At 46.5% G+C, this 25,532-nt stretch overlaps 1 protein-coding gene across 6 annotated transcripts in view; it reads left to right on the top strand.

Moving 5' to 3' along the window:
- usp7 (ubiquitin specific peptidase 7 (herpes virus-associated)) overlaps window positions 1–25,532 on the top strand; it is a 29,529-nt gene that overhangs the window by 2,004 nt on the left and 1,993 nt on the right. Inside the window, exons 2-29 of one of the 6 annotated variants that reach the window (XM_061223207.1) lie at window positions 2,273–2,377; window positions 2,919–3,117; window positions 4,109–4,247; window positions 4,646–4,734; window positions 5,937–6,045; window positions 6,372–6,502; window positions 6,920–6,974; window positions 7,332–7,412; window positions 7,559–7,649; window positions 8,269–8,351; window positions 8,506–8,615; window positions 10,872–11,049; window positions 12,890–13,034; window positions 16,765–16,895; window positions 17,793–17,927; window positions 18,679–18,780; window positions 19,076–19,181; window positions 19,351–19,443; window positions 19,538–19,605; window positions 20,014–20,114; window positions 20,634–20,787; window positions 21,069–21,136; window positions 21,830–21,938; window positions 22,154–22,231; window positions 22,897–22,997; window positions 23,492–23,591; window positions 24,538–24,657; window positions 25,123–25,194. In XM_061223207.1, coding sequence (XP_061079191.1) covers window positions 2,273–2,377; window positions 2,919–3,117; window positions 4,109–4,247; window positions 4,646–4,734; window positions 5,937–6,045; window positions 6,372–6,502; window positions 6,920–6,974; window positions 7,332–7,412; window positions 7,559–7,649; window positions 8,269–8,351; window positions 8,506–8,615; window positions 10,872–11,049; window positions 12,890–13,034; window positions 16,765–16,895; window positions 17,793–17,927; window positions 18,679–18,780; window positions 19,076–19,181; window positions 19,351–19,443; window positions 19,538–19,605; window positions 20,014–20,114; window positions 20,634–20,787; window positions 21,069–21,136; window positions 21,830–21,938; window positions 22,154–22,231; window positions 22,897–22,997; window positions 23,492–23,591; window positions 24,538–24,657; window positions 25,123–25,194 — 3,053 coding nt within the window. The other 5 variants (XM_061223201.1, XM_061223205.1, XM_061223203.1 and 2 more) reach the window with 5 other exon arrangements.

Here is a 25,532-nt window from a genome sequence, read left to right as displayed (position 1 = left end):
CGCTAAACGCGATAAGCTCGGGAACGCCTTTGATATAATCCACATCCTGAAGCAAAGTTTTTATCAACGAGTATTTTTGATTTGGCATTAGACTAGAGGGGAGGCATTGTCCATTTCGTGCAAGTCATCCAAGGCTTTTAAATGCAAACGCAGCTTGCTAGCTAATTTATTTATTGAGACAGGTCAGTTTTCAGGCCCACTGTCTTGGATTGACTGGTAACTTCAGGCTAAAATCCGTAAAGCCTTTGTGAAAGAAATATTCATTTGGTAAATTAGTTGCATTTTGTCATACTTGACGCTGCCCCTATGTTTGTCAATTTATCTGACAATAACTGTATTTTAGGGTGAATAACCTCACCCTTAATATTTATAATATTTCAAAGCCTTAATGTTGATGCATTTATATTCTGATATATTATCACTACATTTTATTGGGTGTGCTGAATAATTTAGTGTTTCCAGCTACTATTGTGAGGAGCTCCTGGAACTCAATGTACCGCTTATTATTGGTTAATTTTTTGTTCCTGGTATGTTCCATTTAACTGTCAACACAATGTTCCAATGCATGCGGATGAATATAACATTTACAGATACATTCACCAATAGTCCTTAAATGGAAATCTGAATGACCAGTGTCCTGAAAACACTGATAAATGGGTAAATTCTTTTAAGTACCTGTTTGCTTGAAGGTGCGTGTTAGGGCCATTTTCATATGAAAGTCCCATTTGCAGGTGGAAATGGTTTCCGTCCTGTTCGATGACGACTCATGACATGTCTCATAATATCCACCTGCTATTCCACATTTCACGTCAAAGCATCAGCGCTTGTTTTTTTGTTTGTTTTTTTTGCCACACACCTTGATAGTTCTCACCCGGTTTTGCCCGTAGGTAGGCATAATTGAAGCATTGCCACACCTTCGCTCGCTGGCGTGTGGCTCCCGGAGGCTGCAGTGTCTCACTTTTCTGCTAGATTTCGGAGAAGTGATAACGAGCGGGTTCAGAAAAACAGTGTCATGTCCTGGGCAGTGCCTGCTTTAATTGTCATGAATTGGTGAGAGGATTAACGTGCATTCAGTTGGAATGTAAATATTTAAAATTATTTTTTAAAATTCAAATGTGATATTTAAAATATTCTCATCCGGATTGCGTGGACACATTTTCCTTATATTTACTAGCCAGAAATTGATCCTTCACACTGCAGTATTCCCACGTAGTACTGTGCAGGTAAAACGGTGCCTAGGAATCAGGATGTGAATTCATCCTCTTTACACGCAGTCAGCTGGACAGCTTACCGTACAGTGTATGCATTTAACTCATTGTGCTGTCATTCAGGACCCTTCAGGAAGTTGAGGAACATTGAGTAGAACTGCATTGGTTGTTTTTGGTACACCATGCAATTAGGGTGGTCAAGAGGTCAGGAACTTATAATGGAGATCACCCAATTGAATCCCAGCGGAACTTTGGGTAAAGGCTGCAGAGGCCCAGTTTGCTTGATATCCTGTACTTGCCGTTTAATCCTCTTGGCAAATATAGGTCAGTCTACTCCATAGGCCTTGGGGTCAGGTCTGTAGAGCCCTTCCTGCGGACTATTTTAGCCCTTAGGATGACTGTGTGATGACACCAGAACAGTTTCGCAGGGAGTCATTTTGCCCATGTCTTAGAACGTGCTCCCGGACCCAGAGGGAAGGGAACGTTTTAGCCTGCTGTCCCTTGTATCCGTCCCATGTCCCATCCCGCGGTGGTGCACTCAAGCAGCAGATTCTTTCCAGATTAGTTTGTGCATCAGGTGACAATTGGGTAGACGGCGACTTCGTTTGGAGCGGCACCAGATGAGCCGGCCAATCGGGGGGGCGGATTTTGATGGCTGAAACGCACGTCCCCGTTTGGTCTGGGTTGCAGCGAGCAGTTGCTTGAAGATCACATTGGCAGCATTGTTACCAGCAATCACAGGACTTCAGCGCTGCTTGCTGAGACATGTTGGCGTTAATCTAGAGTTCAGATTCAAAGCTACAGGGCACAGACCGCTCTCTGGCCAAAACATTAGTGTTTTTTTATTTTTTTTATTAACCTTGCACATCTGAACTGAAGTTCCATTTGAAATTGAATGGAACAAGACTCCGTTGCAAGTGCTTGACAATGAACTGTGAGAAAAGGAATGCTGATTGCACCAGAGAATCACAATCTGCGAAAGTTGGTCATGTCCACCCAGACACTTTCACCTAGTAGTGTTCCTGGAAATGTGAGTTTTTATTTGTGCGTTTTTGTTTCTCTAGCAGGTGACACAGATGATCCCCCGAGAATCACTCCAAATCCGGTCATCAACGGGAACCTGGCCATGGCCGACGGACACAACAACACGGAGGAGGACATGGAGGACGGTGGGCTTCTCCCTTTATTTAAATAAAGCCTTCTAATCTGTCTTTGAGAACGAGAGGCCGCTGTGGGGCTGGATGACATCACTCCCTCTATGTGGGCATTAATAGAGGGTGTGATGTCATTAATAGAGGCTCGTCTCTGGGTCCGTCTCTTCACCCTGAACACAGCTTCAGCCCTGAACACAGCTTCAGCCCTGAACACAGCTTCAGCCCTGAACACTGCCACTCTGCCCATGACCTGCACTTATGTCATATTCACTTTAAGCCTACTATTGGATTTGAGACGCGTTTCACCATGATTTTTATTATGTGTTATTTTTATTCCATTGTGAAACATTTTGCGCTGTTTGGTTCCTTGTATGAAAAGTGCTCTAAATAGCTTATTGTTATTGCTTTCGAACTTGCCACTGGACCCAGCTAAGAGTGGAGTAATTAAGAATTTAATATTAAGAAATGAGCGTGAATTGAGAGTAATTAATCCAGCAGATGCAGGAGCTTTGCAGGTCCTCCAGTCCGGTCTGACGGTGGATCTTTGCGCTTGCAGACACCAGCTGGCGGTCCGAGGCCACGTTCCGCTTTGTGGTGGAGCGTTTCAGCCGCCTGGGCGAGTCGGTGCTCAGCCCCTCCTGCTTCGTGAGGAACCTGCCCTGGAAGATCATGGTCATGCCGCGCTTCTACCCCGACCGCCCCCATCAGAAGAGCGTGGGCTTCTTCCTGCAGTGCAACGCCGAGTCTGACTCCACGTAAGAGCCGCGTCCACGTCCGTGCAAACCAGGGTCAGGTCCTCAGAGAGTACAAACCAGGGTCAGCTCCTCGGAGAATACAAACCAGGGTCGGCCAGAGGGGTTGTTGCAAGGGAAACCTGGCTGTTTCATGAACACCACTCTACAAGGTTGTCTTGTTTGTTTTCTATCTTAACAGCTACATTAAACTCCCTATTTTTTGGTTTGGTTCACTCTGCACTCACCATTTCAATGGGCTTACCAAACATTTATTTTTTAAATTGAGATTGTCATTAAGTCTGACTCTCTTGGATATAGTTTAGTTGGGCACAGTTCTGAAGTCCTGTTCCTTTTGGAGATGCAAAAAGTAGCCCTTGGCTTACAGCAGCATTTTTATTTACCTGTAAATGACAGGGCAAACTGTTATATTTAGCTAGGAACAAAGTAATGGCATATTGACATAAATGATCCCAAATAAAGGCATGGTGGTGGTTCAGGTACTCCTGTTGCACTGTTAGGCTAAGTATAGTACACAACATTATAAAAAAATAAACATGAAAACATCTATGAAATATAAATTCTAAAAACCATAGATAATATTGAATGTCTACATTGGCTGTCTCTTAAACGACTAACATCATTGGTAAAATCCAGAAATGTTATATAGAACAGTTTTATTTGAATATTCTGTCTCCATCACAGCTCTGTATGGGGCATGTGTAATTGTAAAGCTTGTATGCAGCAGTGTAGCGCTGTGATTGGGGTACTAGGCTTGTAAAACAGGTTGCAGCTTCTAATCCCACTTGGGACTGCTGTATACAATACTTAACCCTTTAGTATAGTACTTAATCTGAATTATCTATGCGCAACTAATGCATATAACGCTCTAGATAAGGGTGTCTGTTAAGCAAATGAGTGGTGCATTTATGTGATGTATAGCCCTGTAAATGCTCTTTGTGTAGCTGAGCTGTCTGAGGCCCCCAGGTGGTAACGCCTCCTCCGCTGTCCACAGGTCATGGTCTTGCCACGCCCAGGCCATGCTGAAAATCATCAACTACAAAGACGACGAGAAGTCCTTCAGCCGCCGGATAAGCCACCTGTTCTTCCACAAGGAGAACGACTGGGGCTTCTCCAACTTCATGTCCTGGAGCGTGAGTCCCCGTTCCTAATGCCGACCAGTGTCGATTATCCTGGGATTTCACGGGTGCCATTTGTCTGGGTGGGTTCAGAATTGGTAAATGCTGACCCTGTCAACCTGAAGGCCTGTTGAAGCTCCGACTGGCTCACCGGAATGGTTCCTTGCGTCGTTCCACCTGAAAAGCGAATGCCATTTGTAACGTATTGAAGGGTTGATCATCGGTCAGCATATATGGGTGTATTTTTAAATTGCTTTATCACTGGCCTTCCGCACTCAGAAAACGGTCTGTTGTACAGTTTTTATGGGTCATAGAATCTGGGAGAAAAGGATCTTGATGGCAAGTACTTGAAATGCCCTTGAACGGGGGGGCATCGATACGGTGGGGTGACCTGTCTTTGCGGTGGTTTTCAGGATGTGACCGATCCAGAAAGGGGCTTCATCGAAGACGATAAGGTCTCCTTCGAGGTGTACGTTCAGGCCGACGCCCCACATGGCGTAGCGTAAGTGTCTCTCTCGCTCTTTTGATTTTAGTTCAGCCCAGGCAAGTGTGTTCATTGCTGTCGCATACTGTTTCCTGAAGAGATCTGTTGGGCTGCACAGTGACCTGGTCTGCTAAGGCAATGTTTCCCTGTGTGGAGGGGCCCCCATCATCTCGATAGAGGCTAGATTGTAGAGCACTAAGGCAATTGGCAATTTCCAAATTGGTGTATATTTTTCAGCTGTAACATTATTTTCCTAATAACGTAATCTGTCTTGTGATGGTCCGGCCATTCACAGTCCTTGGGGTCATCTTTTTAATGGGGCAATTTACACAAAAATCAGATCCACTTGCCGGAGTGCTGTTAATCCATTCGGGTTGTTTCGCTGAGGTTTGACATATCTGGTGCAGGTCACCCTGATACAGCTGACCACAATGGATCCATGCTTTTGTGGCCTTCATTGCCCCAGGAATATACATGCGGAGAGACTATTTCCAAGTATAGTGCCACGGTTATTCAGAAATGTCCATAGAGCTTATGTCCATTTGTGCACTGTTTCCCCGAGAACTACTTCGACCAAAGAGCTGTGTATATCTGTGCAACGGCTCAACCAAAGCAAGTTTTGTAGTCCTAAATACCCGGAAGTGAGTTAGCATTTTTGAACCATGGCAGGCCTTTGGCAGGTTTCCAGGTTTTTCTTCTACAACATAAATTACATTGGAAATCTGCCAAGGGACCCATGGTAGAATAATCCTACAGTTTGGCCTACAAAAATATGTTCTCACTTTAAAGATGTTGACACTGACTCACTGAATACTGGTGTTCTTTGGTTGAGACTTTGCACAGATATACACAGCTGGCGTACTTCCATAGTAGCATTTGGAAAGGGATGCTGCTGTTGAGTCTTTCTCAAGTATGCAAGTATACGGCATTTTGAGTGCCACAAAAGCATGGGTCCATTGTGGTCCATTTTTATCAAGGTGAGCTGTCGTGGATATATCTAGAATGAGATGGAACCAGTTATGTGGATATAGATGGTACTCTGGGTAAGTGGAAACGTACCTCGATTTCATTTTTTAAGTGCCCCTTTCTCTTAGGTCAGGCGGTGGTATTTAAACGCCATCAGTCTTTCTGCAGAATTCGTTGTCCCACTAAAGTGTTGTGTGATGATTACGAATGCTTGTGGGGTGGATTCCAGCATGTGACCTCCTTGTTGTTTGCAGGTGGGACTCGAAGAAACACACTGGCTATGTTGGTTTGAAAAACCAAGGGGCCACATGTTACATGAACAGCTTGTTACAGACTCTGTTCTTCACAAACCAGCTTCGTCGGGTGAGTATATGAATAAGCGGCGTGCTAACGGCAGTTTGGCCGTCTTTGTGTTTGTTGCTAAAATGGCTGTGAAATTGCAAAGTGTTGAGTCTCAGGCCAGGCCGGGCTCCACATGGTGTTGAGACAACACTGCTCTCTTGCAAAATTTCTCTCACATGCTTTGTCTCTCCTTCTTCCCCTGTCTGTGTCTCTCTGCATGCGTCTGTCTGTCTCTGTCTGCTTCTCTCTCTTCTCTCTCCCCTTCACTTTGCCCCTCTCTCTCTCTCTCTCTCTCTCTCTCTCTCTCTCTCTCTCTCTCTCTTTCTCTCCTTCTCTCTCTCTCACAGGCAGTGTACATGATGCCCACAGAGGGAGATGACTCCTCTAAAAGCGTTCCCCTGGCCCTGCAGAGGGTGTTTTACGAGCTCCAGCACAGCGACAAACCCGTGGGGACCAAGAAACTCACAAAGTCCTTCGGGTACGTTCTCCTCACTGGCAACAAAAAAAAACATGCACATTCCGACGTCTTCAATCTGTTCCTGACCACGTGCGGCAGGTTACAAACGAAAATATGATGCATAGGGTTCCTGCACTAAGCTGGGTACACCCGGGCTGCTGGGTGGCTTATTCGGCCCAGACTGTGCTGCCTGGATGAGCCCCACGGTCTCACATCAGTTAGTGCATGAAACCACATCCTCCGATTGGACTGATCTTGACAGTGGGCTGTAGTGTGAATAGAAGCAGACCACTGAGTGGGCATCTTTCATGAACATGGCCACAAATAGTCATTTGGGTATTGCCGCCCCCACCCCACAAAAAAGAAAAGAAAAAATAAATTAGTCCATTAGGTTTTTGCTGTCATGATGTACAACATTAAGCGCTTTTCTTTTTAAAGGTGGGAAACTCTAGACAGCTTCATGCAGCATGACGTGCAGGAACTCTGCAGGGTGGTGAGTATTCATCTTATATTTGAGTGGACACGCATTGTAAACGCAGATTTATATATGCATGCTAATTCAATATCCGTAAATAGGTAGTAGACACAAAAATACACTGTATTTTTGCTCATTTTCGGATGCCCTCTCGCTTCACAATGCCAGATTGTGACGGGATCACGCCCAGATGTTTTTGACTTGAGGAGTAGTAACACAAGCCCATGTGAGATGTGGAGTTGGATACTAGTTTAACACAGAAACGCTGCCCGGGTTACACAAAGGCAAACTCCAGTCGCAAACGCTCTGTGGTTGTCATTTCGTAAAAACCGCAGGAAATGTGGTCCTTAGTCAGCGTATGTTTCTCTGGTGTAGCTTCTGGACAATGTGGAAAACAAGATGAAAGGGACGTGTGTGGAAGGCACCATCCCGAAGCTCTTCCGCGGGAAAATGGTGGTAAGTCTCAAACTCCAGTCTTCGGTGTCCTTTTTTTCATTGGTTTTTGTTGGGTTTTTTTTGTGGTTTGTGTGTGTATGTATTTTGGTTCTTTTTCCTCCTGAGTTGTTTCTATTAAGTTGTGTCCTTTTTTTATTTCCTTGCAGTCCTATATCCAGTGTAAACATGTAGACTATAGATCTGAGCGAATAGAAGATTACTACGACATCCAGCTCAGCATAAAAGGAAAGAAAAACAGTAAGTATGCTCGTTGCTCTTTTCTTTCCTCGTTCCCAGACTCGCCTGCTTTAGACCGCAGGCCTTTCTCTTGGTTGTTCTGGACCGACAGGTTTCCACAGCACCGTCTGATTTACCTACGCTTTTTTTCCCCATTTAATTCCAGTACCAGTACAAAACATCTTTCTGAATGCAAAGCGTCAGAACGATCTAAATTTGATTATTACTTCCCGTTCTCATTTCAAGAAACTCTATAGAAAAGTTTGTAGGAGAACCATGGCCATTTACCCGTGTTCATTATTGCTTGTTAAGATTTAAGAACAACCATCAACCTTAATGCACCAGCCCAATAAATACAACCATCAGTCACTCTTGTTTGACAAAAACATTTCTTTTAATGCGCTTCTGTATTTGATTTGAGACAGCGGCACGCTCATAGGTTCTTTAGAGCCAGCACATTTAGCTCTGTTTTCTTGAAAAGTTGGAACTTATAATTTCAATCTTCTTCAGACTTTGTTGGGGTGTTTGAGGAAGTGCAGAGATGCTGGAGGGACGTGGGGTTTGGTTATCTGGGGAGAGTTCAGGGTGCGCTGTAGCTCTGTGGTGCGCTTCTCACCGCTTCCTGCTCTGTCCTCTGCAGTTTTTGAGTCTTTCAAAGACTACGTGGCCGTGGAGCAGCTGGACGGAGACAACAAGTACGACGCGGGAGAGCACGGCCTGCAGGTGAGGCTTCCCCGAGCAGCGCCGCCCGTAGTTCCCCACTACACCTGTAGGTGGTGTCTTTCCTAACACGGGGTATTCTGCATTGGCACGATAGTTTAAAATTTTTTTTATTAATACCTCTTTTAAAGAGTTTCACGGTCTTCTTTTTGCACAGGAAGCGGAGAAGGGTGTAAAGTTTCTCACGTTCCCGCCCATCCTGCACCTGCAGCTTATGAGGTTCATGTACGACCCCCAGACAGACCAAAACATCAAGATCAACGACAGGTGAGCCCATTTTGCAAGAGGGTCGGTCCTATATCAAAAATGCATCGATGGTTAAGGTTCTGCCTGCAACTACATGGTTAAAATTCGCATTTGTCTCATTGTGACGCAATTGGCCGATGTTGATTCGAAGCAGTTCGACCGTAAAAATGGTACACAGTTCTGATCCTGTGGAGGATGTGTTTCCATCCCCCCCTTCATAATTGTTAAAGCGGCAGTTGGTAACTTTCTCAACGGTCGCAGTGTTTTGAAAACATCTTGAGAATCAAAACGCCCACTGAGAGACCCAACATTTCCGGCTACTACTCACTGGCAAGCAGGATTCATTTATCCGATTACAGACTGGCATAGCTAAGGCTGCGCTAAAAATGTTGGAATCTTTTCCGTTGTTGCGGTGTTTACCCATGCAGTTAAAAGTTTTACATTTTTCCACCCTGTTTGGTAGTTAGTGGAGTGACTGTTTGGCCAAGTTCACAATCTAGTCTAAACATGGCTGATTTCCATGATGGCTAACACTAGTGAGATATCTTTTATACATGTAAATGTTTGAACAAGGCTACCCTCCCGTCCCAGACACAGTTTCCCAGTGTACCTAGCCCCAGTTCGGTAGACGACTGCTGTCTTCAGTGTACTGAATTGGGGCTGCAATACACCCAAGGCTTTCTGACGCTCAGCACAGACCCTGTTTTTTTTGTAGATGAAGTAACTTCAAGTCACGGTATGCTAATTGTATAATAGGCGGCTAAGTCGGCTAAGACTGTTTTGTGGCAGAGCATGTGCTGGGTCTGCCTCAGCCCTGATACAGGACCCTTGTGGAATCTGGTTGTATAGACAACAAGTGATACTGGCTACAGCTGTCAAGGGGCCTTCTAGCCAGTGCTGGTTAACATCCAACATTGGCTTACATTGCTAGCCTAAGTAAACTTCATAATTTGACTGACCACACAGATAGCATTAGCAAACATTTCCTTCCAAGAACTGGCTGCCAAATGAAATGCGTTATTGATTAGATCTACCAAGGTACTGGCGAAAAGTCCAGATAAATTAGTGTTGAAATTTTGACCTAATTGAAATTCATACCCAGCTCCACTCCTAAAGCTTATATTGGTCTATATTGTAGTTATAGAGTATCAAACAAACTAATGTTGTCAAGTGGCAGGTATTAAACGAGTACATGAAATTAGTCTTGAATGAATAGTTAACTGTAAACAGAATCGGGTGTCTTTGGAGATGTTGTGAAAGCTCAGTTGGTGATGAGCCTAGCGGAATGGGAAAAGGAAGAAAGGCGCAGTGCGTTCTACACACCCAGGTATCCTGTCCCCCAGGCACATCTCCTTACCATTTTGAACAATAAAAATGCTTATCACTTACTTCATTATTACAATTCATTATAATGTGGCGGGCGCTGAACTGGACTGTGCTTGGCTGAGGTTGTGGGCTTGCAAAGATTGCCAAGCTGTGATTGGACCGTCAATGGCTAAGGGGCGAGGCTTAGGATTGGTCAATTGTGCTTCGATGATCATTTCAGTTTTAGAGCAAACTTTCTTTTATTTTTGGTAGTAGATTGTCCTCGTGATGCAAGATCAGTGGATAACACTATCCGTGAAAGTCTCAACACATCAAGCTATACGTACCGTTATGTGGATGTGCACGGTCATTGTCATTGTTGATTGGTTTTCGATGTGAACCGCCTACCTCTCTGATTTAAGCAGGACCGTCCTATTTCTAAAAGAATGACCAGTTGCAGCTTTAATTAAACCGTTGTCAATTAGTGAGAAATACAGGCCCCATTGAATGGTGCTCTCCCTGACCCTTCAGAGATATGAGAGGGCCTTTAATCCTGCCAGGCAGATATTACAGTCATAACGATGGTGAACAATCCACTAGCAATCAGGCCACTGGTGGGCTGGCACTCACTGTTTCATAACCCGCATATGTGAGTCTGTTCATTTTCATCAACAAGTTGTACATCTTTTCTCCTTGTAGAGAGCCATGCAGTCTGGGTTTAAAAAAAAAACAAAAAAAAAAACATATATTATATCTAGTGAGGGGGGTGTAAACAACTGCTGCAGCCAATCAATTTTAGTGTAAATATGAAAACAAACCGATTTTCTCACTCTCCTGGGCCGCAGTTGGGTTCCCCTGACCTAAGACGATTGTTAGTGGCCCACAGTAGATTTGGTGCGCCATAGGGTAGTGAACCTTTTCCAGCTGATTGGTGTAATGGGACCGGTCACGAGGGCTGTTTTCACCCCCCAGGTTCGAGTTCCCGGAGCAGTTGCCTCTGGATGAGTTTCTGCAGAAGCCGGACGTGAAGGACCCCGCTAACTACATCCTGCACGCCGTGCTGGTCCACAGTGGGGACAACCACGGCGGTCACTACGTCGTCTACCTCAACCCCAAAGGAGACGGCAAAGTGAGTGTCAAGGAGCCAATAGTGAGAAAACCTTTACTATTTTTGGGGTGGTGGGGGGAGGGGGCGGGTGGGCGCTGGTCTGGGGCTTATTCGTGTCCTCGTCGTTTCTCCATTGCCCTGTCCTCTGCCCTGGCCCGTGGAGATGAGACCATCCAGCCTGACCTCTTATTGCGCCATGCTTTCACACTGCAGTCTCTGCCGTGCTTTCCAGGGAATAAATAAAATGTGTAAATAAGTAAATGCATAAAAATAATTTTAAAAAAGTGAGTACTCTGCCAGGTGAATAATGTAGTTTTTAACTGCGGTTTATTGGATTTTTTTACTATCAGAAAATTGGGATGGTCTTGCCTGTGGACATGTTTGTGGTAATGCATATGCTAAAATGGGAAGCTTGGTTAAGAGAGGTCAAATGTTTAAAACCCACCTCTGGAGATTATTTGTGAGAAATTCAGGGACTAGGACTGTGCAGTATAACCAATTTGCTCACATTTGGAACTTAAGCATTCTGCGAACGTGCTTGTAAATTTAATCGCACTCGTACAACAACAGTGAAATGGGCTGCTATTTGGAGTAAAACTCAATCAATAAAATGTTGCTCATAGTTGCGATGCTGCAGTTTGCTTTTAAAATGTACGCTCATACTCGCCAGTGTGCTCACCTGCATACATTCACCTTGATGCAATGCTCTGACTGTCAGACTTCCATGCACCATAAGAATGGAAACCTTTCTGTGCTGATATTGCTGATCACCGGAGACAAACTGCGAGTGTTAAAATTATCACATTCACCCCACTGTGCTGCCACCACAAGTACAGGCACCACCTCTTTCCTTCATAAAGATTCCTGATGAAAGCTGAATGAAAGATGGCATTTCCGGATGGAAATTTAGCATGTACGAAATTTTATGTCATGCATTTTAAAGACTGAAGGTTACCACTCCTTTCAGGTCTGATTGAGTAACACTGGAATTACGATGCAGCTTATTGTGTGGCCTCTGGATGGTGTCATTGGGTTGTGGTCTCATCCCTACAAACCCAGGGTCTCCTACTGCTCTTCCGTTCACCCCTGTGCTTCCCCCGTCTTTGAGTGCCCTCATTTTTGTCTCGTCACTGTTTGCTCCACTGTTCCGTCTACGCTGTTTTTCTCCGCTTTCACCCTTACTCCCCTTTACCCTGCGTCCGCTCTGCTGTCCCTCTGGTGTTGTGCGTTCGATTGGTCATCTTATTTCACCCCATTGTTCTGCTAATCGCCCTTTTAAAGGCCCAGTGCAGGTGTGTACTCGGGGTCATCTCCTAAAGTCTGAATGCTTTCCCTGTACTCCTGCATTCATGTTTCTTCATTACATTCGTCTTTCTTGCCCGCTGCGAAAGTGGTGTTGTAGCTGTGATGCAAGCGAATGGATATGTAGGGAAAAAAAATAGCTTATTCAAATGTAATATGTAGTTGTATATTGTTTTTGACATTGCTTTGCTTGTCATTGTATTGAATGCCTTGTGGAATGATGGCGATACAGTATTCAGTGATGTGACTGTGCCAAGATTGATGCTCATAGTAATGCTCTGCTGTAGTAATGATGATGTCAGCGCGATCAGCGCTCAAATGGCTCTGCTTTCTTAGAACCTAAAATGTACTTAGTCTTAATGAAACTCACATCCATTGAAATGGTGAGTTTGTCTCTCCCTCTCCCTCTCTCCCTGTCCTCCCTGTCTGTCTGTCTCTGTCTGCTTCTCTCTCTTCTCTCTCCCCTTCACTTTGCCTCTCTCTCTCTCTCTCTCTCCCTCCCTCTCTCTCTCCCTCTTCCTCCCTCTTTCTCCCTTTCCCCCTTCCTCCCTCTTTCTCTCTTTCCCCCTTCCTCTTCCAGTGGTGCAAATTTGACGACGACGTTGTGTCCCGGTGTACTAAAGAGGAGGCGATAGAACACAACTACGGCGGCCACGATGACGACCTGTCCGTGCGCCACTGCACGAACGCGTACATGCTGGTGTACATCCGGGAGTCCAAGCTCGGTAAGCTCCGCTCCGGCCCCGCGCCTGCAGGCCTTCTGCTCTTCTGTTATGGGTGGAGGTGTGCTGGGGGTGCTGGGATAGCTGACCTGTAATGGCGTGGGTGTTTGGCGGGTGTTTTGATGCTTACCTTCTAATAGTGCAAGTGCTTTGGTGGTTTACCTGGTATAATAGTTAATGATAGCCACTTACATAGAAAGGGGTAATGGTGTGAACGGCTGGATAGGTTTCACACCATGAGTGTTTGTGTTCATTGTGGTTATTTTTAGCGATTGCATTCGTAGTAGGTTCCCTGTAACCGTGTCGGTGTTTTGCGTGTGGGCAGTTGCCTGTCATGTTTCAGGTATGTAGGCTGCTTTTAGCGCAGTGGATGCTGTGTACAGTGCAGGTGTCTATAGTGTGCTGTTTTTAGCACGGAGGTCTGGTAGGGATGCCAGTTTGTGACCGTATAATGACTGTCCTGAAAATGCCACAGTAATCCGTTGACACATATGCTGCTGTAAATTAATTCAGTGTTTCCATTTATCCCCTCTTGCAATAGGCTGCCCCAGTGTACTGATTAGTAAATACATTAAGGTTGGTTCTTAAGTCTGTAATATTTTTATGAAGCCAAAAAAAGTTAAGTGATGATGCAAGGAGCATCAATCGGTCTTATTAATACAAGGCGAGTGACGGGCGTCTTCCAGTGAGAACTGCGGCTTTAGACCCCACAGAATGGAAACAGAGTCTCATGAAAGGCAATGAAAGAGGATGAATGAAGATGAAAGAAATGGCAATGGCGGAAAATGCCGGAATATATCCTGCGTCACAATGAGTTTCAAATGGCCGCATGTTTAACATTGAATAGCTACTCGAACAATGGCTCATTTGCTTGCATAGCATCAGATATCATTATGCGTTTGTGCAGTGAACGCTACCAACGTATCCGCATACATCTTTTACGTAAAGAACAAACTGAAACTATTTATAAATCGAAACTGATGCAGGGCACTGTTCCTTATTTTATTTGGAGCTACAAAGCTAGCCAAACTATTCTTGTTAGCTACGTTTTGTTGCCCCCAATGTATTGAAGCCGAATTGCAGGAGGAATCCTTGAATGACCGCTGAGTAGCTAATAGAAAGCTGGGCATGCTGGGAAACTAAACTGACTGGTTTTGAAGAGCATTCTTACTAGCTTACATTCTTACTATTCTGGATGGAGAAGATACTTTTTGCCGTAGTTTGCCAATTCACAATAAGAACATAAATAACAAATTATTATGGTGCTTATAGTGTATCAGAAGCGGGATGAAATAAGATACAAATAGTGACAAGCATGAAGTGTTTTTATCACGGGTTCTATATTCGGGTACTTTCAGGGCGGGTGTTAGTGGTAATGCTGTTTTCAGTGGTAATGCTTTTTTCAGTGCGGGTGTTTGGTAATGCTGTTCTGTGTGCGGGTGTTTGGTCATGCCGTTTTCAGTGTTAATGCTGTTCTGAGTGTTAATGATGTTTTCAGTGTGGGTTTTTGGCAATGCCGTTCTGAGTACGGGTGTTTGTGGTGATGCTGTTCTCAATGTTAATGATGTTTTCAGTGCGGGTGTTTGGTAATGTTGTTCTGAGTACGAGTGTTTGTGGTCATGCTGTTTTCAGTGCGGGTGTTTGTGGTAATGCTGTTTTGCGTGCGGGTTTTTGTGGTGATGCTGTTCTCAGTGGTAATGCTGTTCTGAGTGCTGGTGTTTGTGGTAATACTGTTCTCATTGGTAATGCTGTTCTCAGTGGTAATGCTGTTCTGAGTGCTGGTGTTTGTGGTAATGCTGTTTTGCGTGCGGGTTTTTGTGGTGATGCTGTTCTGAGTGCACGTGTTTGTGGTGAGGGTGTTGGTGGTGATGCTGTTCTGAGTGCGTGTGTTTGTGGTAATGCTGTTCTGAGTGCAAGTTTTTGTGGTGATGCTGTTCTGAGTGCACGTGTTTGTGGTGAGGGTGTTGGTGGTGATGCTGTTCTGAGTGCGTGTGTTTGTGGTAATGCTGTTCTGAGTGCGGGTGTTTGTGGTGATGCTGTTCTGAGTGCGGGTGTTTGTGGTGATGCTGTTCTCAGTGCGGGTGTTTGTGGTGATGCTGTTCTGAGTGCGGGTGTTTGTGGTAATGCTGTTCTGAGTGCGGGTGTTTGTGGTGATGCTGTTCTCAATGTTAATGATGTTTTCAGTGCGGGTGTTTGGTAATGTTGTTCTGAGTACGAGTGTTTGTGGTCATGCTGTTTTCAGTGCGGGTGTTTGTGGTAATGCTGTTTTGCGTGCGGGTTTTTGTGGTGATGCTGTTCTCAGTGGTAATGCTGTTCTGAGTGCTGGTGTTTGTGGTAATACTGTTCTCATTGGTAATGCTGTTCTCAGTGGTAATGCTGTTCTGAGTGCTGGTGTTTGTGGTAATGCTGTTTTGCGTGCGGGTTTTTGTGGTGATGCTGTTCTGAGTGCACGTGTTTGTGGTGAGGGTGTTGGTGGTGATGCTGTTCTGAGTGCGTGTGTTTGTGGTAATGCTGTTCTGAGTGCAAGTTTTTGTGGTGATGCTGTTCTGAGTGCACGTGTTTGTGGTGAGGGTGTTGGTGGTGATGCTGTTCTGAGTGCATGTGTTTGTGGTAATGCTGTTCTGAGTGCGGGTGTTTGTGGTGATGCTGTTCTGAGTGCGGGTGTTTGTGGTGATGCTGTTCTGAGTGCGGGTGTTTGTGGTAATGCTGTTCTGAGTGCGGGTGTTTGTGGTAATGCTGTTCTGAGTGCGGGTGTTTGTGGTAATGCTGTTCTGCGTGCGGGTGTTTGTGGTAATGCTGTTCTGCGTGCGGGTGTTTGTGATGATGCTGTTCTCAGTGGTAAAGCTGTTTTGCGTGCGGGTGTTTGTGGTAATGCTGTTCTCAGTGGTAAAGCTGTTCTGAGTGCGGGTGTTTGTGGTGATGCTGTTCTGCGTGCGGGTGTTTGTGGTGATCTTGTTCTGCATGCGGGTGTTTGTGATGATGCTGCTCTCAGTGGTAAAGCTGTTTTGCGTGCGGGTGTTTGTGGTGATGCTGTTTTCAGTGTTAATGCTGTTCTGAGTGGTAATGCTGTTCTGAGTGCGGGTGTTTGTGATGCTGTTCTCAGTGGTAATGCTGTTCTGAGTGCGGGTGTTTGTGATTCTGTTCTCAGTGGTGATGTTGTTCTGCGTGCAGGTGTTTGTGGTAATGCTGTTTTCAGTGGTAATGCTGTTCTGAGTGCGGGTGTTTGTGATGCTGTTCTCAGTGGTAATGCTGTTCTGAGTGCGGGTGTTTGTGATTCTGTTCTCAGTGGTGATGTTGTTCTGCGTGCGGGTGTTTGTGGTAATGCTGTTCTCAGTGGTAATGCTGTTTTCAGTGCGGGTGTTTGTGATACTGTTTTCAGTGCGGGTGTTTGTGATGCTGTTCTCAGTGGGTGTTTGTGATGCTGTTCTCAGTGGGTGTTTGTAATGCTGTTCTCAGTGGGTGTTTGTGATGCTGTTCTCAGTAGGTGTTTGTAATGCTGTTCTCAGTGGGTGTTTGTAATGCTGTTCTCAGTGGGTGTTTGTGATGCTGTTCTCAGTGGGTGTTTGTAATGCTGTTCTCAGTGGGTGTTTGTAATGCTGTTCTCAGTGGGTGTTTGTGATGCTGTTCTCAGTGGGTGTTTGTGATGCTGTTCTCAGTGGGTGTTTGTGATGCTGTTCTCAGTGGGTGTTTGTAATGCTGTTCTCAGTGGCTGTTTGTGATGCCTTTTGCGCAGGCGAGGTGCTGCAGCCCGTTACAGACCTGGACATCCCCCAGCAGCTGGTGGAGCGGCTGCAGGAGGAGAAGAGGGTGGAGGCGCAGAAGAGGAAGGAGCGCCAGGAGGCGCACCTCTACATGCAAGTACAGGTGAGCAAAGATACAGGCAAGCAAAGTGTACAGGTGAGTGAAGTTAGTTACAGGCGAGCAAATGGTACAGGTGAGTGAAGTTAGTTACAGGCAAGCAAAGTGTACAGGTGAGTGAAGTTAGTTACAGGCGAGCAAATGGTACAGGTGAGTGAAGTTAGTTACAGGCAAGCAAAGTGTACAGGTGAGTGAAGTTAGTTACAGGCAAGCAAAGTGTACAGGTGAGTGAAGTTAGTTACAGGCGAGCAAATGGTACAGGTGAGTGAAGTTAGTTACAGGCGAGCAAATGGTACAGGTGAGTGAAGTTAGTTACAGGCAAGCAAAGTGTACAGGTGAGTGAAGTTAGTTACAGGCGAGCAAATGGTACAGGTGAGTGAAGTTAGTTACAGGCAAGCAAAGTGTACAGGTGAGTGAAGTTAGTTACAGGCAAGCAAAGTGTACAGGTGAGTGAAGTTAGTTACAGGCGAGCAAATGGTACAGGTGAGTGAAGTTAGTTACAGGCGAGCAAATGGTACAGGTGAGTGAAGTTAGTTGCAGGTGAGCCAAGTTGCAGGTATATATATGAGTATCGCTGCAGACACAGGTGGGCTAGTGCCTCTGCAGAGGAGGGCCATCAGGGCTGGCCTGCTGCTCACAGGGCCTGTGCTCTTTCCCTAGCCACAGAAGGGAATAATCTGAACCTCAGATATCACCCGCTGGGCTTTTTACATTCATCCACAAAACAGGCACTCGTCCAGGGCAGGACAGCACAGTGCATACACCAGCAGCGTTTCTAAACCGTATGTTCATTATACAATGGCAAGAGAGAAAATGGTACTTCACTCACAAAGCAAACAGGATATAGGGTGGGGGGAAACCGGAAAGGGCATTTCATTTTGTGTACCCGCGCTCTGTTTCCAGATCGTGACGGAAGACCAGTTCTGCGGTCACCAGGGCAACGACATGTACGACGAGGAGAAGGTGAAGTACACGGTCTTCAAGGTGCTGAAGAGCTCCACACTGGCCGAGTTCGTCCAGAACCTGTCCCAGACCATGGTGAGTTCCCCTCTCTCCCCGCAGCGAGCCCTCGAGGGTTTAGACCTGGTTTACTCTACCCGTACTTGCACCACCGGGTTAACTGTTCGCCATAACTGACCTGAGGTGGCCAAGCGCTGGAGGCTACGCCGCGTTTCACCATTCAGACTCCAGGGGTTCATAATAACTGAAAGAAACCGTGTAACAGAAGAAGCTTCTAGAAAGGCCCAGGACTGCCTACCCCACTGCTTTAGAGGCGTATGACAGCCGCACGCATTGCCTTGGTGAACTGGGCGCGGTCGCGCGGGCATCGTTGCGGGCGGAGTCTCTGTTTCAGAGAGGACGGGGTACATACAGGCTCCCGGGCTTGCTAGGCCCGTTCCGTTGTGTTCCGCTTAAAGAGCCCAGGTCCCGGGGGAGCCAGGCTAAATCCGTAGAGTGAAGTCAGTGTGTTAGCCGAGTGGGTTAATGAAGTGCCTGACCGCATACGGGGGGAGGGTGGGGGGAGAGGGAGAGACTGCACACTCTGCAGTCCCAGCCCACGGGTGACGAGCCCTTTCAGTTGCTGCTGTTATTCATAAGCTGATTGGCCTACTTGGATTATATTTCCTTGGGTCCTCTGCAGTATGTGTACAAGATGGGTTTCATGCGCATGCGTGTGTGTGGTGTAGTGCGTATTGTGTGTGTGTGTGTGTGTGTGTGTAGTAAATACACATTTGGCCTGAGTATTAGTGAATAAGTTTTATCTAGTTGTTGTATTGATTTGCTGCAGGGTTTCCCACAGGATCAGATCCGGCTGTGGCCCATGCAGGCCAGGAGTAATGGTACAAAGAGACCAGCCATGATGGACTATGAGGCTGACTGCAGCAAGTCTGTAAGTATGGGGTGCACAGCGCCCTCTAGTGGCTGCATGCAGTGTAGCAAGCATGAGTCTGCTCGCTTCCGATAATCCCCTCCTCCCTATAAACTAGATTAGCCTACAGCTCCCTGTAGTGCAATCAAATTCCCGCACTTTATTTTTAAGGAACGCGCCAAGGAAAGGCTACTTTTGCCGGACTTATTCGGCGTGCTCGGAGCCCTTCCGGTAGTCTCAGTTTGGCCGCTCGAGATCGGGCGAGCGTAAGACTGAGGGGCGTGGCCTGTGTTTGATTGTCACTGTTGATTGGCAGATGATTGACTTGAGTGACAATGAAAACCCCTGGACAATATTTCTGGAGACGGTCGATCCGGAGATGGCGGCCAGCGGCGCTACGTTACCGAAGTTCGACAAAGACCGTGAGTGTCCCCGCTTTCCCTGCCCCCTGGGCCTTTCAGTCTGGTGCTCTGAGAGGGGACTACTGCCCCGTTAGGCCGGTGTCATATCCGTGTGCGTTTATGTGGGCCTTTGTTGGCATTTGTTCCAGCCACAGTCCCTAATGGCAGAAACCTTCATTTCTCGTTTCAGATGATGTGATGCTGTTCTTGAAGATGTACGATCCCAAAACAAGAAGCTTAAATTATTGTGGACATATCTATACACCTATATCCTGTAAAATACGTGAGTAATAGGCAGATTATTTTGGTTGTCTTTGCCCATTCGTTCTGTTCTCAGGACGGACTGGTGAGTGACTTTGTGTTTTGCTTTGGAGCAGGAGACTTGCTGCCAGTAATGTGTGAGAGAGCAGGATTTCAGCAAGGAACTAGCCTTATCCTCTATGAGGTATGTGTTGGGCCTTTTTTGCATCCTTTCCTGTGTTAATCTGTTAAGTGTGCTGTCAGTCACCTTAAAGGGGTGGAGTCAGCCAATCAGCTGACTGATTGGTACTTCCCAATACTTTATACTGAAGGGAAACTTAAAGCTTTTGACCTAAACTGATCTTAATTTAGCTTTGTGTATTTGTCTGGTAATGTAGAAAATTGGACTAAATAAATGCAAAACAATTACAACTGCAAGATAGCTGTGATAAACAAATGTCCTGAAAGTTGTACGATGGCATGCAGCAAGCTAGCTAGTTTTGTGTTTAATGCAGCTGTGCATTTGTTGAATTTATGCAAGACTTGAATTATGATAAAGCCATTGTCTCACTTGTGTTGCGTTGTCTTATTTTGTGTTTTTCCTCGTTCTCAGGAAGTTAAGCCGAATTTAACGGAGCGGATTCAGGACTACGACGTCTCCCTGGACAAGGCTCTGGATGAGCTGATGGACGGAGACATAATCGTCTTCCAGAAGTAAGCACGTCTCCTTCAAGCGGCCAAAAACAGGGCTTCTTTTTTGATGCCCATTTCCTGCTCATACTGCGAGACTGTGAGATGCTGCAGTTGGCTCCAGTATCGGTCATTCAGACATTTTTTTTTTCAATGTTTTTTTTTTTTCCCCGCAAAAAAATGTAGTCGTAATGTGTTTTTCCTTCGTCTAATGCGCGAGTAGCACTAGTTATTGTGTTATTAGGACAATACAGCAGTGCTTTGTGGATGAATCCAGGACAGATTGCATCACGCTCTTGCACACGCTTAGCATCAGCTTCCCTGCTGCGTCTGGCTCCATACGTACCATATGGCAGCGCCGGTGAACTTGACTTCCTGGCCTTCAAAGCGCTTTTCACCAGCCCATCAATAGTCAGTGGGTGACGTAACCGGCACTTGGTCCGTATTGTTTTACAGTCAATGGTCTCCTTGTGCTGAACCGCGCTGAGCGAGTACGCGATGAGGATTTACCGTTTACCAATGACATCACTGTGCTCGTTTTAGGGACGACCCTGAAAATGACACCAGCGAGCTACCTACCGCAAAAGATTACTTCAGAGACCTTTACCATCGCGTGGACGTCATCTTCTGCGACAAAACCATCCACAACGACCCCGGCTTCGTAGTGACCCTGTCCAACAGAATGAACTACTTCCAGGTGAGACGATGGCCTCGTCCTTTTACCCGGGCTTGTACTTTTAGCAGTTGACTAGCTGGCACCCAGGCGTCTTTGAGGGCAGGGATCCTCAAATCTGGCCTAATTTCCCCCTCTTAGCTAATGCTGATTCACACTTGGGACGCCAGGTTACTGGAATAGTCAGTCTGTGACATGAGTCGTTCAGTAGGAAGAGCGTCCAGGGCCTGTTGTTGGGGATTGTAAGTGAAGGCTCTCTGGGCCCGGCCATGTTTAACTCTTTATTGTTGGGTTCTCTCCTGCAGGTGGCAAAGACTGTTGCACAGAGGCTAAACACTGACCCCATGCTCCTGCAGTTCTTCAAATCACAAGGGTACGGCCCGTTCAGTGCGAGTAGCCAGTCTGAGGGCTGCGCTAGTGCTTGTGTGTCGTGTGTGTGTTTGTGTGTCTGCATGTTTGTGTGTCTGTGCGCGTGCGTGTGTGTGCGTCTGCGTCTGTCTGCGCGTGTCGTGTGTGTTTGTGTGTCTGCATGTTTGTGTGTCTGCGCGTGTCGTGTGTGTTTGTGTGTCTGCATGTTTGTGTGTCTGCGCGTGTCGTGTGTGTTTGTGTGTCTGCATGTTTGTGTGTCTGCGCGTGTCATGTGTGTTTGTGTGTCTGCATGTTTGTGTGTCTGCGCGTGTCGTGTGTGTTTGTGTGTCTGCATGTTTGTGTCTGCGCGTGTCGTGTGTGTTTGTGTGTCTGCATGTTTGTGTGTCTGCGCGTGTCGTGTCTGTTTGTGTGTCTGCATGTTTGCGTGTCTGCGCGTGCCGTGTGTGTTTGTGTGTCTGCGCGTGTGTCTGCATGTTTGTGTGTCTGCGCGTGCGTCTGCGTCTGTCTGCACGTGTCGTGTGTGTTTGTGTGTCTGCATGTTTGTGTGTCTGCGCGTGTGTCTGCATGTTTGTGTGTCTGCGCGTGTCTGCGCGTGTCGTGTGTGTTTGTGTGTCTGCATGTTTGTGTGTCTGCGCATGCGTCTGCGTCTGTCTGCGTGGCGTTTGTCTGTGGGTTAATAGGAGTTTGTTATGGCCAGGTACAGAGACGGCCCAGGTAACCCCCTCAGGCACAACTATGAAGGCACTCTGCGAGACCTGCTGCAGTTCTTTAAGCCCCGGCAGCCCAAGAAGCTGTACTACCAGCAGGTAAAGCAGGCCTGTGGCCCCAGCCTTTATGTAAGAGCATGCACGTGTGTAATGACCCAACAGCGTTATTAATCTAATGCGTTTAGCGCTCGAAAGACATCAGTAGTGCCGAGACATCACCTAGAACAGTTTGTCTCGGTAGCGGGACCTGATGGGGAGGGAGAAGCGGCTCTGGAGATGAAAGGTAATTTATTCTGGGCCTTCCCCTCCTGCAGCTGAAGATGAAGATCACAGACTTCGAGAACAGGAGGAGTTTCAAATCCATATGGCTGAACAGCCAGTTTCGGGAAGAGGTAACGGAGACACTCGATCGATACATTTACAAACGGCCTTCCCACAGTCATGCCTTCTTTTAGCATTTAGCTGCTACACATTTGCTCAGCTACTACCAGTTATGCCAGCTTCAGTGTCTGTGTGATCGTTCTGTTTCATGGTCAAAACATATTTCAGCATTAGATATGTGATATTTGTAATCAGTTCTGTGTTTTACTGGTGTCGGAGTAGCTAAGATGGGAGTCGGTAATGTAAAGAAAATTAATAAAGGGGAACTCTGCTCAGTCTAGTTATGAGAGTAATGTTAAGTTTATTCTTTGTGTGTGGTGAAATTGTGTTACTTGGCATAATTCCTAATATTGTGGGTTTGAATATGCTAAGCTCCGTCATCAGCAAAGAAAATGCTATATTTCTGTGAACACGTACACCCCAGTAAAGGAATTTGATTGGTCATTGTGTCTGGTCAGCACTATGAACTCGTGGGTATGGAGGACGGGTACAGCAGGGATACGGATGCAGGGGAGCATCTGATGCTAGACTCCAGAGTAGGGAAATTGCGCTGGAAGTAGCTTCTGTGGTGGAAACTGAATTGCCTTGGTGAATATCACGGGGTATAAACAGACGCTATGTAAATAAAACATCTGGGTGTTCTCTTAGCGATAAATGTATGTCCTGTTGCCCGCAGGAGATAACACTATACCCTGACAAGCACGGCTGTGTGGGAGACCTCCTGGAGGAATGTAAAAAGGCTGTGGAGCTGTCTGACAAAGGCTCAGAGAAGCTCAGGTAAGGCCTTCATTAGCTGTAGACCTACCAGGAGCTGCCATTCTGCAGGAGGAATAAGGCACCTCTCCCCCGTAAGAAAGGCTGAGCTGAGATTTTCCTTTAACACCTCATAGGTGTCTGTGCTGTTGGTTGTCATGCATATAGTATATTCGTTTGGTGCCTCGTTGACTTCGACGTTTCCTTTTTGCATGCAATCGAGGTATCTGTAGTTGTTTTTGTGCATATTCACGTGTAAAGTACTGTAAAGCTCAAGAATAGTAGGAGCTCTGTCGAGGCTCTTTATGGGGGAGGGGTGCCGATATTGCCACCTCCTCAAGTTTCAGGTACGGAAGAATAACGGTTCTGCCAGGCTCAGTAAGCAACTGCATTCAGCCGAGCTGCATAACCGATGCTAGGACTTGGGAATTTGCCATTTAGATGTCTTTTAGTTTTTGTTTTTTTGTCTGTGAAATCAGGAGAAAAAAAAAAAAAAGCTCTCTCCCTCTCCCCCGCAGGCTGTTAGAAATTGTTAGCTATAAAATAATCGGGGTTCACCAAGAGGACGAGCTGTTGGAGTGCCTGTCGCCTGCTGCAAGCCGCACCTTCAGGATAGAGGTAGGCCTCTCGCGCGAGGAGCCCGTTCCCTCCCCCGGAGCCTGCCTGACCAGCAGGGGGAGCCCTTCTGACTGAGCACCCCGCTGCAGTCAGGACGGCTGGGGCATGTCTCTCACCTTAAACTGGCCGCCTCTTAAACTGCTCTTCACTTCTCCCTTTCAGTCCCAGCTGTGCCATATGGATGCAGTCCCTATTATGTTCTCAACCAAAGCCAAAACGCCCAGGCGGCCTGTAGCGTAGTGGTTTAGGTAAAATGACTGGGACACACAAGGTCGGTGGTTCTAATCCCGGTGTAGCCACAATAAGATCCGCACAGCCGTTGGGCCCTTGAGCAAGGCCCTTAACCCTGCATTGCTCCAGGGGAGGTTTTTCTCCTGCTTAGTCTAATCAATTGTACGTCAGTCTGGATAAGAGCGTCTGCCAAATGCCAATAATGTAATGTAATGCAGTGAATTTGGGTGCAGCCACTTCATATTGGGCTTGGGACTGAAAGGGTTAAACATTTGTGGATCTACTCCAGTGGTCTCCTGGAGGCCTCTGTGTGTGTTGCTTTTTCCAGCCTCAGATCTTGATTGTATAATTCAATGAATTGCTGAATTAGGGCTGTAGGTTTGCAGATACTGTATCTAAAGTGAATGCATATGGCTGAATGAGTGATTTGAATCAATTAAGGGAGCGTTCATTGCTTCGAATGAAAACCTGCAGCCCTCCGTGGTGGGTTTGAGACCACTGATTTACTTTGTGTTCGAGCACCGGTGGCCTATCGGTTGCCAAGGAGGGCCAAGAGACAGTTCAGCCGCTGATTTTACTAATTGGCTCCTACTTCTCTGGTTGAAGGTGTGTTAGGCTGGGTTAAGCGGAGGATGTGGGGGGGGAGGGGTTTGGTGCTGTGTGTGCGTGTGTGCGCATTTGTTTCACCTGCGCCTCCCTCCCTCCTGGGCTGCAGGAGATCCCTCTGGACCAGGTGGACCTGGACAAGGACAGCGAGATGCTGATTCCGGTCGCGCACTTCCACAAGGAGGTCTTCGGCACTTTCGGGATCCCTTTCCTGCTGAAGATCCGACAGGTGTGTGCCGGCCCCGCCGGGGTTGGGGAGGTGTAGGGCAGGGCTCGACCGTACCATTCCTCTAAAACCAGAGTGAGCTGTCACCCTGGCCAAACAGACACGAAACACGACACAACCAGACACCCAGGCTAAATGAGTTCTACATATCTGTGACCTTAGCCAGTTACCCTGGTCAAATCATTTGTCTGTATGTGTACTGTTGAACCCCGCGGTCACTCTGCTCAGATGAGCTGTGTGTCTGGAGACCAGAGAGCATAGCCCCCAGGCCAAATTAGTTGTGTGTGTCTGTCGATTGTAGAAAAATAGAACAAGGTAGATGTTAATTGGTTAAAGACAAATTCTCTAGTGCCATCAGGATGATTTTAAAGTATTCTGCCTAAATCCAGAAGGTGTCCCTGTTCACCACTAAGTAGGCACCACTGCGGTTTGTGTTGACTTCCTGCATCTGCCCCTTTTCTCCTATAGGGGGAGCCCTTCAGGGAGGTCATGAGAAGAATCCAGACCATGCTTGACATCCAGGAGAAGGAGTTTGAAAAGGTAAAGGTCTTTTCAGATCTCTTTACCCGATTACGCTAAACTTGTTGTACTTGTGACTGAGATTATTTACTTTACCTTCAGTTAAAGTTGGCTGCTTGAAATGAAATTGGTGCCTTCAAGGAGAGGCTTTTGATCATGAGCTTTGAGAGGCTGGTTTATAAGGGCATGATATGTATAACATGCACATTCCTTGGCCTCAAGTTCCTTCCAAAACAAGGATAGATCCTTTAACGTATTCTTCGACAACAGTAGTAAGGTCTTGGTTTGTCTAATGGGCATGTCCATGATTCTGTGGGCGCATTTATGATACTTGCGTAGTTTGCCTGTTTTTGTGCCGT

The sequence above is a fragment of the Conger conger genome, chromosome 16 (genome assembly GCF_963514075.1).
Source record: "Conger conger chromosome 16, fConCon1.1, whole genome shotgun sequence".
NCBI classification, from domain to species: Eukaryota; Metazoa; Chordata; class Actinopteri; order Anguilliformes; family Congridae; genus Conger; species Conger conger.
Note: the sequence above shows the minus strand (reverse complement) of the source record. Positions and strands in the feature narration are given on the sequence as shown.